The sequence below is a fragment of the Ascidiella aspersa genome, chromosome 9 (genome assembly GCF_963924565.1).
Source record: "Ascidiella aspersa chromosome 9, kaAscAspe10.2, whole genome shotgun sequence".
In the NCBI taxonomy this organism is placed as follows: domain Eukaryota; kingdom Metazoa; phylum Chordata; class Ascidiacea; order Phlebobranchia; family Ascidiidae; genus Ascidiella; species Ascidiella aspersa.
The window spans coordinates 17,734,138-17,752,552 of record NC_139455.1 but is presented as its reverse complement, the minus strand read 5'-3'; the positions used below and the strand labels follow the sequence as shown (position 1 = coordinate 17,752,552).

The window sequence follows — 18,415 nt, the reverse complement described above, 5'->3', positions numbered from 1 at the left end:
GTAGAAGTATTTCTTTTTTGTCACCCGACTGAGTTTTTTGCTGAAGAATGTTAAGTTTTTTTTTTTTGAAACTATGAAGATTCGTGTAACAGCATTTTGTCGAAGTCCAGCAAATTGTGTCAAAGAAATCAGAAATATTCTACAGGTAATCCCAAAAAAACCACAAAGGTTAAAAAAGATCTAAAAACAACTTTATTTAAAACAGAATACTGCGGTTACGCTAAAAACGGCATCATTAGATCTATTCTACAAGTGGTGTTTTTCCATTCAAAAATTACGCACAAACCTGACAAGTATAGCTTAACGTATAGCAGTAAAGAAATGTGTTTGTATTAGAACAGTCCGTATTACGAAAATTCGCTCGATATTCATTTTTATCCAAAATATCTACAAAAATTGTTCGATCCCGAGGTTTACCCAATTGTCTGGGGGCTCGCTTCTTAATTGCGGGAATTATTGACTATGGCACCGCTCGTTTGGGAGCTTGAGCGTCATGAAAGTGACGTGATTTGATTAGGCCCCCCAGGGACATGTCAACTGTGTCGCAACTACATGGCTACAAGCCCTCGCGACGTTTAATTGAGCGCCCGTCGATCAGCTATTTCTGTCGAGTTAATTTTGAGACACTTTCAAAGTCGAAATAATGTATTATTGTGCGTTGTCGACAGGGTCTTTCTTTTATTTTGTATATTGACTGTTTACGCAAATTTTCCCTGCTATTATTTGATTTATGCAGCGTTATATTGCATTTGATTAGAGCAGTTCGGCCACACCAAGGCCTCATTAGAGAACATGTATTATTTCATTGCAATTTATGGGCTTCATTATTTGATGCATATTGCGTAATTACTGCCATCAGACAAGGTGCCTGTGGTAGCCACATCGATCTATTTCGTGATGTATTTCGCTTTTTGGAAGACAAGTGATCGAAGCAAACATCGGATTTAAAATGTCACCTGAGTTTGAATAGACGCAGCACGTGTGCTGTACACTTTACCGCGTTAAAAATTGTACCGGGTATTCGGATTCGAAAATAACAAGTACACTTTATGTAAGTTCACGCTTCTTTCACACGATAGCTAAACAGGGCGCATAACTTTTGATGCAGTCATATAGTCGTTTTATATGTGTTTTTGACGTGTTTTCGCTGCCTTATACGTTCAGACATGAACTACGAGCAACATTATCAAGTAACAATGTGACCCTATGTAAGAGCAAGCGTTGTGAAAAATGAATACCGTTTCTGTTGTTCAGAAGGTTTAACGTTAACCCCATCGCAGAAGCAAGTCAGTTATTTAAAAACAAATCTGGACCGTAATTATTTTAATGCTACTAAAAAGAAGCTCTCCCGGCAATGTAGCAAAAGGATATTTATTATTCAAGCTACATGGAGATCATTTTTACCATAAAAGTTTGTCCCATTACCGATACGTTATTTTTACATCCTATAACTTTGCTTACGTTGACGTAGACTAACTATACTCGCAGTAACCACTGGCTGTTTTGATCAGAGGGAAGGTATTGTTTAAACTGGGAACCCCTGAATTTTAATTGGCAAACATTTTCTATTGTCATGTACCAGTGTTTTTTTAAGGTGTTTTGGGAGACCGAAACGGTTCCCAAATTTCTCCAGCGGTTTCCCAAATTTTGGACTTGCAACTTTTTGGTACTTAAATGAAACACTTGCGGTCTCTTAAAACTACTTAGCGGTCACCCAAACCAAACCTTAAAAAAACCTGGTCATGTACAGTTTTATTAGAAAACAATGCTTTTTTCGTTCATGCTTTCGTCTCAATGGCTAAGAAGGCAAACATGACAGTGAATTTGCTAAACTTTTGTTGCCGGCGCCGCAGCTAGCCTGTCGAGTCTCTTAAAACATTGCTGTAAGGTTGCACGTAAAATGAACGAATTACGTTTGTGTATTTTATTGTTACATGGCAGTGTTTTGAAGATGAGGATTGTAGGTCACAGTGGCGACAAAAGGATACAATCTAAAATAGGTTATATTAAGGGAACCTATTAAAGTATTAAGTGGTATACACGTGTTACTAGTAAGATGACATTTTGTACACAAACGTCCTGACAAGGCAAAATTCCAGCTCTTTTGTGTTTTGGGTAACTATAAACTATATAAGGTACCATAGTTGCTTCAGCTCGCAGTCTATAACTATAATTATTGTGTTTTTGTTTTTTTTATACTACCGCACGATGATAACAAAAAATCTATATAAATAACAGCAATGTATAGATTTTGAAATCTGTGTCTATGTAAAAATATTAAAGTTTGCTTGCTTCTACTAAAATCGAGAATGCGAAAGCTCGTAATTGTTGATGTGATGTGTGATTTAAGTGAGACGTGGCTTAAATACATTATATAGCAAAAAGTTTTTGTTTTAATATTTCAATACTTCTAAATATTAATTAATGAGTTTTGTTAGCTTTTTATTTGCAAGATTTGGAGAAAAAATACTAAAGATTCCTAATTAATGATCTAATTGTAGATTCAATCAACTTGCGCCTTAAATAGGTTCTTAAATAATTGCCATCATCTTGATGACAAGTTGTTCTTGGAAAATTTGTCATTTTGAGAATTACAAAACATTGTCATTTAACATTAACAACTGGGTTATTAAAGTAAATACAGATAAATAATATTCCAATATATGGTTTCTTCTGAACGAGAGTTGCTAATACCAAGCATTGCAATGTTTAAAATCACTATGAGGCATTTCATAGATACATAACAACAAATTAAAGGACAGATGTTTTAATTATGTCAGACAAGGCGAACAGTGTCGGATCACGGTTCCAAGGTTAAGGAAGTCTCTTTTGGTGCTGTTAACCAGGCAATGATTGATCGACGAAATTGCAGCTTAGTAGTAAGGTATTTGCTATTTGGGCCTATAACCTGACATTTATCGCCTTGCGCAGGTACCCCTTGTATGACAGAGGCTCGACGGATAATCTCTATGTTGTAAACAAGTCATTTTTAAAGTAATTAAGTCCCAGTCAAGTCATTTGTGAAATAACATAAGTCCCAATCAAAGTCATCAGTTGCCCAAGTCAATTTCTTATTAGAGTTATCTACAAAGTCATCTCCAAGTCAAGTCAGATAAAAATAAAACGATAAGCCACCAAAAGTGGTAAATTCGTGCGATTGTGAGGAATAACTAAACTAAAAAAATATCACAAAAGCAACATGTAGCAATCTAATCATTTTACGTGCAAAAATTGAGAGCAATATCTCAATTGGCAATAAAATGTTAAATAAAAACGCTTAATTTTCACCCAAGTCACTTGGCTCAATGACTCAAGTCCAAGTAAAGTCGTTTGTTTAAAATATTAAAGTCAAGTTAAGTCATTCTACCAAAACGACTCTAGTCAAATGGAATCATTGAAAAAACAGTGACTTAAGTGCACCAAAATCAAGTTATTGACTAAAGCCATTACAATACTGGATAACCGCAACACGAAAGCGTTTCTCTCTGAACCAGTGGTTTTCAAACTTTTTTGTGGCAAACTGAGAAAATCAAAATACGGCACACTTTCTGCACAACCAGGTTTCTATAAAATCAAATATTCTGCAATATGAATGCCATGAGCGTGCTTTTTTTTAAAGCCTTACTACACGAAAAAGAAAAACAATGTATATGTTTATTATATCAGTTGTCTAGTGATTGGTGTGCATTGAGGTCTAATGCTTGCCTGCGTGTGATTTTTTGTAATACGCCGGTAGGTTATGTACCAAAAGTACAATAAGTTTCGCGGCGCACTTGAATCTTTCGAGGCACAAGATTTAAGAGCCACACGTCGTTGAACGAACGGTGCGCGCGCATACACTATACAAGTATTGTTCGATGCACTCGACACGCAAGGAATGACGGCAATGGCCAATCTGGCCGCGGCGCCTGGGCTCAGCGCGGGCCAGTCGCGACGGCGTCAGCGGTTTCAAGCCGCGCTGCTGAACACGGAAGTAATTGCAACTTCGATCGCTTCCGGGAGATTCCATTTTCCCATCACGCAGCGAAATTCGAAAGTTGAGTCCTCATTGCGTGGCAGGTAACTTGCCCGGTGGCCGCACTTCTAGGTTGTAAGACGCGATATGTGTATGAAGTGCTATGGTCGATTCGAGTTTGTTTCGCGAAGCCTTGAGCTTGGCGTAGACTGAGACGTACCGCGACAGATGGAAATGTTGTACAGGCGTTTTACCTAATTTATAAACTAATGTGTTGTTGAGCTTTGGTGTCAACGAAGCCTACACTTCAAGTTGTTTGTTGAATAATTCTGAAATTAAGGTTTAAGCAAGGCAGGATTAAGTTTCTGCCGGGTTATACTTGTGGCTGTCACTTGCTATAAATTAGAAAAACTTGTATTTCTTAAAAATTTACAGACTCCAGAGGTCTGTAAATTTCCGCCTACCTCCTAATCTGGTGGTGCTTTGTCTTAAGTTAAGGTAAGTCCAACTTAGCTGAGTTATAACTCTGCAGACGTGACCTGTGCTTTTTACAGGCTATTATGCAATTAAACCGACTCATATTCGCAATAATACGTCGCGGTCCGGTAATAGTTTATCGATTCCCGGTTTTCGCGTAAATCGAAATCTCAACGGCTCGTTCGCGCAACGAGCAATTTAACGCTGCCAGAAAAATTATGTCGACATTATTGCGAAGACTCCCATGTCTGTTTGCGCGTCGTTTCGTTGCTCCCGCGACGGATATATAGGTCAAAGCAATGCTCGCTACGCTTGTTTATTGGGGCTCGAACAGCGCTCGTCCTTAGCGATTTGTTGGAGAGGTTTAACGGCGATTGAACGCGGAAAATCGTAACCGTCGCAAGTCAAACGGATTATATCGTTATTTGTAGAGCCTGAGGATTCAAGCCGAAGCAAACGTGCTGTTTGCAGGTAAAAGCCAGGTTGTTGTAAAATTGAAAAACTGCATATACAGCTTTCCTAGGTTGCTCATCCAAGACCGAGGCCGATGAATATTGATAATGTTATAGTATGGCATATTGAGGTTTTTATTGGTTACCGACAAAGTTCAATAATGAGCCTTATTTAAGTGTTAAATCAAACTAATTTGTAGCCTTATGTACTTTGTTTTGCTTTTGCGTTTATCGTCTGTGTTGAATCCCCGAGGTTTTGTGTTTGCTTTTATCGCCCTTGTAACTATACGCAGTTGTATGTTAACTGCTATAATTAGTATTATAGCCGCTACATTTGGTCCACTATAATCCCAGCGTTATGGACCTAATAAAGCTGGCTTTGATGCCTGCAAGCCTCCAACTGCGATCGCATTTATTGTATCAAGGGTCCCTTGGGTGCCTGAAGCAACACGCGACTTAAGTTTTCCATCACAATCAAGCGCTAGTGTGCCGGGTTAGGTCGGATCGCTGTAATGGCTTTCCCGTGTTACACCTTGTAAGATACGTCTAGTAAAACTAACCGCAAGCATGTTAGGGTTTTGCCTAGGATCGACTTTGAAACAGATGCGGAGCGATGTGGTGTGGCGAACGTAGTCAGGTCTTCAAGTCGAAGCCAAAGTATTGCTTCTTGACATTTGTCGCGTTATTAGAGTGGGAGGGCGAAAACGAAATTATGTTTGTTCAGTTGGCACACAAGGTCTACACTACACGTAACAAGACGCAGGGTAAATACTCGTATCGTGATATTCATTATTACAGTTTCCAAAGGAAAGATGAGATTACAGTATTAGGACTCAGAAAAGGTTTCTGTACCGCAATTAGAGGCAATCGCTTTATGTATGTACGACCGTACGTCCAAACGGACGTAGCCGTTCGTGATTATTATCATGATACAAAACTACATAGCTATGCAGCAAGTAGTTACCTAGTCAACTTAAGCAGGCAGGTTGCACGTTTTTGCCAGTGATAACCTGGAGGTCGCAGCTTTACTACATTGTTAGCGAAACTGAACAACCATAAAACAACATCTGCTCTCTTTCCTAAAGGTCTTATATTCGCTTTAAAAAACAAAACAAACTGCGTTTAAAACGCATTTTTGCTGGTTTGAACGCGACCTTAGGACCTCAAGAACACGACAGAAACATGCGCCTGCCGACATTCTTACTCTTGGCCGCCGCGGCCGCGTTCCTGGCCCAAACGGGCGATGCGAACCAAGCAATCTACCTGTACAACGCGGGTGACTACGCGCCGTCGGAACCGGAACCGTCAGACGCGGCCAAGGACAGCAGCTACATCTTCGGCAGCCCCGAGTGCTCACCAATCAACTCTTGCCCAAACGACTACGGCGGTGGCGGCGATGGCTTGGTGCGCGCGAGGGGCCCTTGCCAGGTGCACGTTGACTGTGTCGAGCTGTCGGAAATCGGCGGCAACGGTATCCCCGTCGACGCCGCCATGCTGCTGATCCGCGCCAGCTATTTCCGCAACCTGACGCACGACGACATGCGCAACTACACCGAGCTGGTCGGAATGCAGATTGAGTACAACGACCTCATGCAGATTGCGCCCGGCACTTTCGCCTCGCAGAAGAAACTCGAGGTGGGTGTGCTGTTTGCTTTTTTTGATACTCAAGGAGGGTGTAGGCTGTAGTATGGCGTTGGGGGCAATGTAAAGCCTTGGCCTGTGTAGACATGTAATACTCGTTTTTATTTTATTGGCCAACAATATGAATAAGTTATACAAAACGGTCGCACATATTTTTTCCTTTTTCTGTATGTGTATATTTCTTCTACTGGCGCATAACTTCGGGCCGCTCTTTTCGGCCGGTTACAACTTTTTTATAGGCGGAGTATAGTAGTGGGGAAGCTGTAGTAGGGCCGAAGGGATTCTGAAGCCTTAGGAAAGTTATGGCAACATTGTGTGTGTACATTTAATACTCATTTAAATTTCAATGGTTCACAATATTGATAAGTTGTACAAAACTGTCGCACAATTTTATCTTTTTTCTGTATAGGCATATTTCTTTTATTCGCGCTTCAGTTCGCAAGCACTTCGGGCCGGTTTTCATCACAACTTTTAAAAGTGTTGAACACCAGCCTTATTGCCGTGCATTTTTTCTCTACTTGTTTAATTCTCAAATAATCAAAACATGCATACGTATACATTACAACAACTGTGATTCAGCCCTTCATAAGTCGTCCTTTTGATCAACGAAACTTGCTGAGATTTTATAGTGCAACAGCAGTACCCTTTGCGAGACTAACTTAAACGATTTTATTGCATGCAAGTCTATAGGCTAAAAAATCACCTGCTGTAAGATTTGAACCCACGTCCTGCTTTTATGAAAATTCTATATTGATCAAATGATTCGATTGGTCTCTTGAAGGCTTCCCCTGTCAGTTATCCTGCTTTTTATCCTGGTTTTTGTTTTGTTTACAACGATTGCGAAATGTGACATTAGTTTAATTTATCGTTACATTTATAGTGGCATACGTTTAATGCGCTTACCTACTGCTTTACAAACTGAACCTTTACAAAAGAATAACTAATATTTAGAATGTATCATAAAAAATCAGGTACAAAACAAGAATGATTACTTAAAGTATCATATTGATTGAGCAGCTTTATTGAAATATTGTTGTCGTGGTATTTTTTTATTTTTGCATTAGACTGGTATAAATTTTATTTTAGGACTACCATTAAACGTATTTTAAAGCTGAGACGACATATCACTAAAAACATTCGATAGAAACATGGATCAGTTTTGTTACGGAAGGTTTTCTATATTTATACAACTGACCGCAAATTTAACGAAATCAAAACACTAACAGTCAAACCGTACCAATAAGTATTTCTGTGCATAAAATTTGTATTTTGCATCTGGAGGCGTTTAATAAAACTTTGATTTGGCCGTAACAGATAAAAAAGATTGCATTCGTAAAACACTTCAATATTAAATGACAATTATGTTAAATGACATCAACTTTTCCCTTTTTAAAGCCCCTATTTACGTTTTCGCTAAACCAGACTTAAGCAACTAGATATTTTTAACCTTTCAAAATTATACAAGAATTAGAATTCTACCATTTCAGTTTTTCCAATTAGATTAGAATTAAAATTAAAGGATGTTAGTTTCTCCAAATAAGTTTAGAATTAAAATGACCGAATTCTAAAAAAAATAAAAAATAAATATAGTTTTAAAATTACATTTATTTGGTTTAATACGCCTTTTATTCTTATAAGAATGTGAATTAAAAATATTTTTCTCGTGCTATTCTAGTTACTTTTTGGCTTAGTCGATACTTTTCCGACTGTAAAATTCTTCTAGAAGATGTAGAGAGACTTAAAATACCGATGGGCAAACAACACTTTATGTAAAACACAAATAATATTTGAACAAGAGCAAATTATATATTATAACTAGAATTAGGCGCATTTTGCTCTAATTCTTAGAATAAGACAATCAGAATAAAATAATTCCGAGTGTGCGCTAAACTAATTCGCTTGTAGGTTTTCATGCCCTTAACGTTGTTTTACCCTTGGCGGTAGTTGTTTGTTGTGTTTCCAGATCCGGACTTGAGTAAAGTACGCAAAAGTGGAAACGTACTTTTGGCAAAGTTGATTAACGGCCTATAACGCCTTGTTCGGGTCCTATTCATGATGGCACGATTTTCAATTCGCTACAGTGTTGGCTTTGAACTTAATCGGTATCCCATATTTGCGACCTACCGATTTGGAGTAGGACACAAAATGTTGCCCCCAGACTGCCAATGTCACCAGCAGGGCGTCACATTCCGTTGATAATAATCACATTCACTTGGCATCAAACCAGGGGCTGTTTACTAAAGACGGGTGACTTATTGTAGGCAAATGTTACCAGTTCGTACGACAAGCCCACGACTGCACGGAAAACGTTATTGACCTGTTGACTATAGGTTGACAAGAAACGCCAACAAGGTCGTTAAAAAGCTGAATGAACTGTTTTTTCAAAAACATTTTTGCCAAGTTCCAATAATATATTTTTACCACTTATGATGGGTGCCTTGTTTCATGCCGCATTTTTAAAGTGAAAAGGTTCAGATGTTTTGACCATGGACTACGCCAAGTGGTCAACGGGATTTATAAGTTAACAGCTTTTAATTCCAAATGGTTGCATCGCTTAATTCGAGTACAGTTGCTTTTCGAAAATATATATTTAAAACGTAGAATAGGTTTACGAGAATATCTATTGAATTCCCTTCCTGATAGTAAAGAAAAACAGGACCTTTCCGGTTACCTTGTGTAAACTAACGTTGAAACCACTACTTGATTTTTAGCTGAGTTCTTGCACGACTAATACCATAAGAACACCCCAGCATTTCTATAGCGTATATGTATAACGCACTATAGGAAAAATAAGTTTACCGTTTTTCTTTATAGACCCTGGTGATAGCGGGCAACAGCCTGGCCTCTCTGGCAGTGGGAACGTTCGACGGCCTGTCGGCGGTCAAGCAGCTCAAGCTGGAAAACGATGAGATCCACGAACTTCACAAGGGCTCATTCCGCGGCCTGGACCGACTCACCGACCTCGACCTGAGCCTGAACATGCTCAACACTCTAAACGACGACATCTTCACCGGCGCGTCGGCGCTGCGCAGTCTCCAGCTGCAGGGCAATAACATCTCGAGCGTGTCGCTCAACGCCTTCCGCGGCCTTCCTAAGCTTGAGACACTCAACTTGGAACTGAATGAAATAGCGCGCGTGCCCACCGACGCGCTGAACGTTATCCCCAAGCTGTCCACATTACTCCTCGGCAAGAACCCGATCACCACGATCGAGCGCTCCTCTTTTAAGGGTTTAAAGTCGCTCAGTCGCCTCTACTTGGACGGCTGCGACATCAGCAGCATCGCCAAGCGCGCCTTCAGCAAGCGGCGCCTGCGTACGCTCTCCCTCTCCGGCAACCTGCTCTCCGGCCTGCCAAGTTTAGGCAAGATGCCGGCCCTCTCCGAGCTCGTGCTGCTGCACAACCCCTGGCGCTGCGACTGCAACTCTTCCGGCATGGTGCGCTGGCTGCGGCGCGCCGGTTTCGGCAACTTAACAGTGACCTGCGCCTTTCCGCTAAGCCGTCGTGGTCAGAACATGATGCGACTGGATGACCTGTGCCAGACGCCCCCGTCTCCCCCGAGCCCAGGCGCCCGCCCACCCCTGCAAAGCGACCCGGCACCCACCGATGCCTACCCTTCTCGATCCACGACGCGGAGTTTTGACGCATCTTTACCAGTCGATGGCGACTCATTTCCGCAAACCACCGGACAAGAGCGTCCGAACAGCACAGATCAACGCCGTCGTCCCGTCCAAGTCTTCCCCAACTCCGAACAGAACCAACAGGAAGAGGACCTCTACGACATCAGCAACTACCCGTACTTCTACTCGGGCGACGACGACAGCGACATGGACGTGGCCATCCAGTTCGATAACGAGAGCGCGCCTGTGAAGAGAAACCCTTTCGAAATGGACGACGCGCGATTGAACAAAACGCGCCCGGCCAAGGGCCACGAACCGAGCGCCTCTGTCGACAAGGTGGACTTGTCCGTGATCGTAGCTATCGCGGTGGCGATGGGAATCGGCCTTGCCGCTTTGGTTGTGATCGCCTTGCGTGCCTTCTGCCACAGAGGACGACTCCACAGCAGCCACGACTTTCACGGCGAAGGCGCCGGCGTCGCGAGCGGCAAGCGTGTCTGCGGCAAGTGCGTAAAGAAAAAGCAGCGCCGGCCGATGGCGCGCGGCGGCCAGGGCCAGGGAAACGGCGCCGACAAGTACGTGGCCAAGTGCACCCCGACCAGGAACGGCGAGGGGGACACGAACGGCGCCGGCGACGCGGCCAAGGCTTCCGACGGGAACGACAACTACCAGGACAACGCGAATGTGTAAATCGACGAATATGTTCATTCGTGCCGAGGTCGCCGCACCGGGCACCTTCGATGTGAATACAGCGCCATGAGAGATTACTAGGAATCGACGCGCAACCTTTTTTTAACTTTTGGTATTTCTTCAAAAGTATAGATTCTATAACATTTGCGTATTTTTTATTTTTCTTTATTTGTTTGTTAGTTTGTTTGTTTTTGCCATGTGTGAACTCCTCGCTAAGTAAAACTTTTGTATGTTTCGCTTCCCATTTATTCTGTCTATTTTTTGTTTAGCAAGTTATGTCGTGGACTTTGAGCCCGAGCTTTTCACCTGAAAAATATTTTTTTCAATTTCTCCTGGCTTTATTGTTCCGTTGTTGTTTTCCGTTGTGCGGGAATTTCCAATTGCTCTTTTTGCCAAGGTGCTGTTCGATTGAGCAGGCAATATTTGTCTGCGATATTTGTATTAGGATTCTTTTCTTTTCTGTGCATTTTGCTTCGCGTCTTGGTGTAAGTTTCTTTGTCTTTTCAGCCTATTCCATTCTTGCCATTTCATCAAGTTGCCAAAATAAAGTCAACGATATTGCCGCTTTACATACAGTTGACATACTCGGATTTTGCTTGACCTTATCCGAACCGCAAACGGCGCCGAGAGGCTTCGATTGGAAGCCGCATGTATTGCTTCTATGGATCAGTGATGGAAGTATTGGGAACTTAACAAACGGCTGATAACTGTACACCAGCAGACGTGCCAAGTTTAAAGGCTTGTTAGCAACCCTTCCAAAGGGTAAAGCTATATATATAAATGTTTACTCTTATGTATGCCCAGTGACCTTTCTACAATATATAAACCATTTCACAAACGTTTAAAGAAACAACTGGTTTCCGAAGCGGTTAGGGAAGTGTATCAACGCGCTTTTTTGTGAATGCGAAATGACAAAAATGAAAAACACATGAAAAAAACTCCCGCCGAAATGACAAGAATAATTTCACTGTTTTGTGGGGTTTTATTTTAACTCCTCCTGTCATTTGACGCTAATGGGAAGCACAGAAATATCCCAGTCAGCGTGGCGCCGTCGACTAGATTACGAACGCAAAGCCGCCACGATAACTTCCTCAATGGCGATTGCCAGCCCCTGGAAAATTTTGTAACACGATTTCAGACACGCGTCGTCCAACCGGTGCCGGCGACATCCTTTGAACAGCGTTCAGAAGCCCAGTACCATGTCGCTGTAAACGCCTGAAAACAAGCTCTGCTGCGATTTTCAGCAGAATCCTTCGTTGATTTTCGACACATCACCGACATACTTGGAATCTTTTCAGCTCACCCATGAATCAATTGTGTTATTTGGCATGGTCGTCTAAAACCTTTAGTTATGTTTTAGTTTAAACTGTACCAAGTTCTTAATCTATGTCATGGCTTTGGTTCGTCTGGCAATGATTGGTAGTAAAGTTAACTTAGGTTTAATTCACTTATCCAATTATCGCAAAATTATAAAGTTTTGTATGATTACCCAATTAATATCTTAATATATCCGAATTTCTGTATGTTATGTTTAAACGAGTCTCTTTTCTTCAGTCTATTACTTGTAAGAAACACTCAAATTACACGAGGCGTCACGAACAGTTCCACTAAACAAGAATCGTGTAATTTGTCTCTGTGTGATGTTTGTACACAGCTTTATAATGTACCTACGCTGCCTAATATTGACCATGTAAGTCACGTATGTATTTGAAAGAAAGTCAATCAAAACCTTGAAAACAACTGTCGACCAAAAATGTCGTCAGGCTAAAAATAATAAATACGTCCACATCGGCGATAAATATTTAATAATAGAGTCGGGAATGTTGCACTCGTGTTTTGACATTGAACGACGTTAATATCAATTATTACTTGATACTGATTTACTATTTGATGTGTAGCCTTTAATACAGGGGTCGGCAACCTACGGCCCGCCGATGTAATTCATCCGGCCCGCCGCCTCTTTGATAAATTAGAAACGAGTCCATTTCACATACTTTTTGACTATTTTAACTACGTAAGTGCGAAAAATTTTCGCGCTTCGCGCGAATGACCATTCTGCGTCCGGTTTGTTTATGTTTTGATGCTGACTTTTGAACTAGATTAGCTCTTTATTACCGTTGCGCCGTGGAAGGTTGCCAAGTGCGTCGCGGAAAAACAAAAAACGTACTTATTGTAAAATATTGGACATATACTTTTTAACATTTTTAGTTTTTATTTTCGGCAATGTAATAAAAACTTGCAAGAAATTTAAAAGAAATGCCCGTATACAAAAATACAAAAAAAAAATCGCGCGCGCTTCGTTCGCCAAGTGTATACCTTTACCTTAAAGGGTTAACAAACAATGAGCTATACATTACCTTAAAATGTTATCGCGTTCCATCGAAGTAGTTTTATTACACTTTTCATTCGTTGTACGGATGACGAAGTGTGAACTCTAATTTTAAACCAAACAAACGCTTTTTTGGGCGTCAACACTTTACTGCCTCCTCAAATGTAATTAAACAAGTTTTTAAGTGCAAAAACGATCCGAGGCCCGCCTGATTCACTTTTTTAACATGTTAATAACACAGTTATTAGTTAAAATTTTGTGCGGCCCGCAGAGACCTTTCTGAGTTTGGTTTTGTCCCGCGACTAGAAAAAGGTTGCCGACCCCTGCTTTAATACATTTAGGAGGGGGATACCTACGCAGCAGGAACGTTACCTTTGTATACACACCAAATCACAATTTTCAAATACCTTTAATTGGTGTTTGTAAAAAGTGGCGTTTTGTGTGGACAAAGCCATCCCCTCGTAAAAAGTTTTTTTTTAATTTTTGAGTTTGTTTACCTGAATCAAGGTAGGTTAACATTTGTGATTAAAGTATTTTAGCAATTTATATTTTTGTCCGAACGGGTTATTTTGGAAAAAATAATTGTAATTATTTGTAGAAAATTTTACCGTCAGTATTTTTTTCCATCTGTTTCAATTTTGTACACGGGTAACCTATCAGTCCACATAAACGAACTTGTTTCGTATGTTCCTGTCTCTGTTGACATTTTAAGTTTGTTATTCTGGTGTGGATGGTGTGGAATATTTTCCTTTTTTCAATATTAAAATCCTACTTCCACTTTAAAGGCGGAAATATTGCATAATACTCGACATCGTCACCAATCTTGGCGACACTTGAAGTAGGAAAGAAAAAGTGGACTTCGTATCACGGAAGCGTTCCAATTTGATTGTTGCGTCAAATAAGTCCCGATGACGTCACATCTGACATTTCACTTTTGGGCGTTATAATATTATTTACCTGGTCGTGTGTTTTCTCAAATAAAGCGACTCAAAAATGACATTTTGTTATATTTTTTTGATCAAACCGCAGCATTGAGGTTCCATAGAAAAAAATACTTTTGAAAAGCACTTGGTATAAAATTTAAGAACAAAAGTCTGTTTGGTGTAAAAACTTGATTTATACATACCTATGATATATTGCATTGTCACTTTATCAAGCTTTGGTGGTACCGCGCTTCATCGGTTCAAAGTAGGAATGCCTGGCGTCAAAATTACAATCCAATTTTTCACCTGTGCAAACTGATTTTCCAGATTAAATTAGACAAATACGTCAAGCAACAGATATATTTTAGCAAAGTTATACTGCTCAAGCAACATGTCTTGTCTCAGTTGTAGATGCATTGTTTAGACTTTAGGCTGTGTGGCAATTTTCTAAAAAAATGATAATAGTTTTACTTTAAGGAAATGTCAACCGCACGTTTATCGCAGATCGCCTACGGATCAACGGAAACCAGTCCGGTGGTGACACTTTCGTTCAGGGACGACCCGAAGGTGAAGAGACTGACCACGGTTGGATACACCTTGCCACATACTGAGGTTAGTTTAAAAAAAAAAATTTTTCCTTAAACGAGGAATCAAATGACCTCATAGTAAATGAAACAAGGACTCTGAGACTGAGAGTCTTAGGTAGCACAAGCCTGTAGTAAAAACACACAAGCTCGTAATTAATTCTGTAATAAAAAGCAATTTGAGTTTTTGAGTTACAAGAATGGAAAATTTCTACCAAATCTTAGTGTTTTGGGATTTTTAAATAAAAAAGTCGCTATCCTTGTGAAATGCTTATTTTTAAAATGTATCTGTTATATGCAAATATATTGCTACTTAAATGAACAGGCTTTAACGTAATCAGAATTCACTATTTTTTGTATAAAGTTCTACTTTAATAAGTGCCAGAGTACGATTTCACATACCCATCAAATCTGCTAAGTATAATTTTCATTAAATACGGCAACCCATATTTTTGTCTTGCTTTCAGACAAAAGTCGTTGACCCCGAAGGCAGCATCGTACCGGTCAATGAACCCGGCGAGGTGTTGTCACGTGGTTACTGCGTCATGCTAAAGTACTGGGGAAACGAAAAGCAAACCCGCGATGCCATCGACGAGAGCGGCTGGTACAAAACCGGGTGAGATTTAACGTCTTTGCATGCTCTTTTGTATTTGTTGCCACTTTCGGCACTTCAGTGGCCCATCGTGCAATTTGGCAAAATAGTTTAAATTTTACCTTTATATTAGGTGTTAAATTTTTTAAACCTGGTTTCATACCTCGCCAATAACGACACAGTCTTTAAGAGGCCGAAACGGTGGTGGTAAGAATTTACATAAATAACACATGATTTGAAATTTATTTTATCTGATATTGAGGTTTATGTACGAACCGCAAAAATATCGTTACACAACTCTACGGTGTTCAGTGTGCACTTTTCCAAAGCTGCATACGATCGGAGTTTCACAAAGACACACCAATACATCTACTGTTTCACATTGTATTGTATTTACGGCAGAAACGTGATATTATTAATGATTTAATAATTTAGTGTGACCTGAACATGTTATCAGGAAGTCGCTTTACAAATTTCGCTGCGGTTCCGTATAAAAATTTGTCTTGCTACGAAGAAAGAATAAGATACAAATAAGCACTACTTAGTTGGTTGTCCTCATTGGATAAAGTTTTGCCAATATCAAAACTGAGAAAACTTAAGTAAGCCTTGCTTTTCAGAGATATCGGCCAAATGGACGAGGACGGTTACTTGAAGGTGATCGGCCGAATCAAAGACCTGATTATCCGGGGAGGGGAGAATATTTACCCGACCGAGGTGGAAGATTTTCTGCACACGCACCCCAAGATAGAAGACGTACAGGTGGGGGCGTGAAACACAAATGACACGCGTTAGGAGAAAAACGAAATTTCCATCTAAATCAGTGGTTCCCAACCTTTGTGGGTCTCGTACCCCAACAGCGTCGCAAGAGGTTGTCAGGAGGCTCGCCGTGTACTACTTGTCCAACGAAAAATTAAAAACGAAAAAAAATGCAAACAAATTAGCAGTGTAAGGTATAAAAGAATGCGCCGGTCTGACAATTATGTTAACGACATTGGCTTTAATGAACCAGTCGTGTTTTTGAGTCACCTTTATTCTTGGTTTCAATCAATGAAAGAACGGGTCGCGTAGGTTTTTGAAAACTGGCAAGTGGGTCTCGACAACAAAAAGATTGGGAACCACTGATCTAAATCGACTGGTTGCGGTTTGTGAACATTTTGAACAAAACGTTGCTCATCATTCTCTGACGTGAAATTGAAACTTTTAAATGAACCAATGATTGTAAAAAATCGAAATGTTAAACCGACATGATATTTGTTGAATAATTACATCAAGAGACAGTGTTGTCTTAAAATGACAGAACTCTTCTAACTCTGTTTGTTTGTAAATTACAACCTACACAATAAAATTCCACAAATATACTAATTCTTTGGCGGAATAAAACGAAACCCAGTATAAAGTCGGCAGCCTTGAAAAACACCCAACTAAACAATCAGCTTTATTTTTTCATGTAACATACGCGCAATCGCACATACTACATGAATAATTCATTCCAATCTTAATATTTAACCTTAAAAGATTTTTTTAGGTGATTGGGCTGCCCGACAAACGCTTGGGCGAAGAGGTTGGCGCTTGGATCAAGCTTAAGGAAGGGGAACACGCAACTGAGGAAGAGATTAAGGAGTTCTGCAAAGGAAACGTAAGTTACGAACACGTCGATTAGGTGCTCGTAACGTTAACATACTGGAATTGATTCTGAGTTGCTAGAACAAATGGTCTTTTTTAACATAATGTATGCAACAGAACTGACAACCTTTTTAATTGCTGCGATGCTTTTTCAGTGTAGTATGATACGGAATCCGTAATCGTTGGTGAAAAACCAGCTTCCGACGAGCTAGGTCACAGTTGTTAACAAAAACAAATGTGTGTGTATCTTTCATTTTTAATTGCTGCTTGCACTTATACGAAACTGATCGTGTCGAACCTTTATCCTTTTTTAGATTTCTCATTTTAAGATTCCGAAGTACATCAAGTTTGTCACTGAATATCCAATCACTGTAACCAGGAAGGTATGTATTCTATTAAAATGGTTTTGTCGTACTAAACCGTAGTGTAAAGAGCATGGCAAGGTACAATATAGTGTTGTATTTCTGCTGATAAAATCTCGATTAGGCGTACCATATTTTAGTTTTTTTAATGGTGCCATAGCCCTTTTTTCAACCTTAAAAAATTGGTCGTTTTTGTCGCATCTTGATATTTTTATTTCTGGATAGAGAAACATCGCATGTGGATTTTGTCCCTTATTATATTAACCCGGATTAGTTCTACTGTGGTGCACAAAACGTCGGAGGTGATTTTAGGGCGAATTCGCGCAGGAGATAAAAGGTAAAGCACGCTTATATGGAGATGCGTAGGGCGTCTTGATTTGACATGTTATAATTTCTAAATTGTCACTGCCAAAGATTCCACGTTGCCCGAATGTATCACAAACTTCCTCGTTCAATTTACATCACACTCGTGGTCACCATGTAATTTCAAGGTTACCAATAAATACGCTATAAAGTTTTTGTGTACGAACAATAAATGAATTTTTCCAACTATTATATTTCATGTTATGTTACAAAACATGCCCAACCGAAACACATCATGTAGAAGAGATGTAAACTATTTTTTAGGTTCAGAAGTTCGTAATGAGAGAGGAATATTCAAAAGAACTCGGACTACATGAAATATAAAAAATCAGTTATGCTGTTGATTTTTACTGGTGTTTAATTTCAGGTGTGTAATTTACTATGCAGATTTTGTTATTGCAACTTTGTCTAAATCGAAAATTTAATTGTGTAAAAAATATAGTACAAACGTGCCTTGCCTGAAAGACTTCAATCTCATTATTTCAAAACATTTTTTTACTTATACTTGTAACGATGTTTTGACTGGAAAAAATAAATGTTTATAATTGTTAAAAAAAATTTGACAAAATGTCAGTTATAGGTAATCAATTTGCACCACATATCGTCGTCAACAGCAATCTAGGAAATGTTTTTGGCCAAAAAACATTATTATCGTTATGGCATAATTTTAGTAAAAACAAAGTTTGCAATAAATTTGTTTAAAAAGCAACTTCAAATGACTCGTTGTGTCACGCGAACATTCGGTAAAACCGTTCGAATCAAAACATACAATGTTTCAAGTTGACTCAGGACTATAATTCATTTTATCT

General features: G+C 39.7%; 2 protein-coding genes across 2 annotated transcripts in view; both read left to right on the top strand.

The window, feature by feature from the left end:
- LOC146133344 (medium-chain acyl-CoA ligase ACSF2, mitochondrial-like) overlaps positions 1-18,415 on the top strand; it is a 32,561-nt gene extending 14,146 nt beyond the window's left edge. The window contains exons 10-15 of the mRNA XM_083397555.1: positions 14,587-14,694; positions 15,134-15,282; positions 15,876-16,017; positions 16,784-16,894; positions 17,196-17,264; positions 17,871-18,415. Coding sequence (XP_083253681.1) covers positions 14,587-14,694; positions 15,134-15,282; positions 15,876-16,017; positions 16,784-16,894; positions 17,196-17,264; positions 17,871-17,930 — 639 coding nt within the window. The 3' untranslated portion in view covers positions 17,931-18,415. The remainder of the gene's footprint in view (positions 1-14,586; positions 14,695-15,133; positions 15,283-15,875; positions 16,018-16,783; positions 16,895-17,195; positions 17,265-17,870) is intronic.
- Positions 5,514-11,399, top strand: LOC146133345 (uncharacterized). The gene is made up of 2 exons (XM_083397554.1): positions 5,514-6,519; positions 9,340-11,399. Exons 1-2 carry the CDS (start codon positions 6,067-6,069, stop codon positions 10,828-10,830), a joined length of 1,944 nt encoding a protein of 647 aa, XP_083253680.1. The 5' UTR covers positions 5,514-6,066; the 3' UTR covers positions 10,831-11,399.

Coding starts and splice junctions, on each gene's coding strand:
- LOC146133345 (XM_083397554.1), top strand. CDS start 6,067: ATGCGCCTGCCGACATTCTTACTCTTGGCCGCCGCGGCCGCGTTCCTG. Junction 6,520..9,339: donor CCTCGCAGAAGAAACTCGAG/GTGGGTGTGCTG, acceptor TTTTCTTTATAG/ACCCTGGTGATAGCGGGCAA.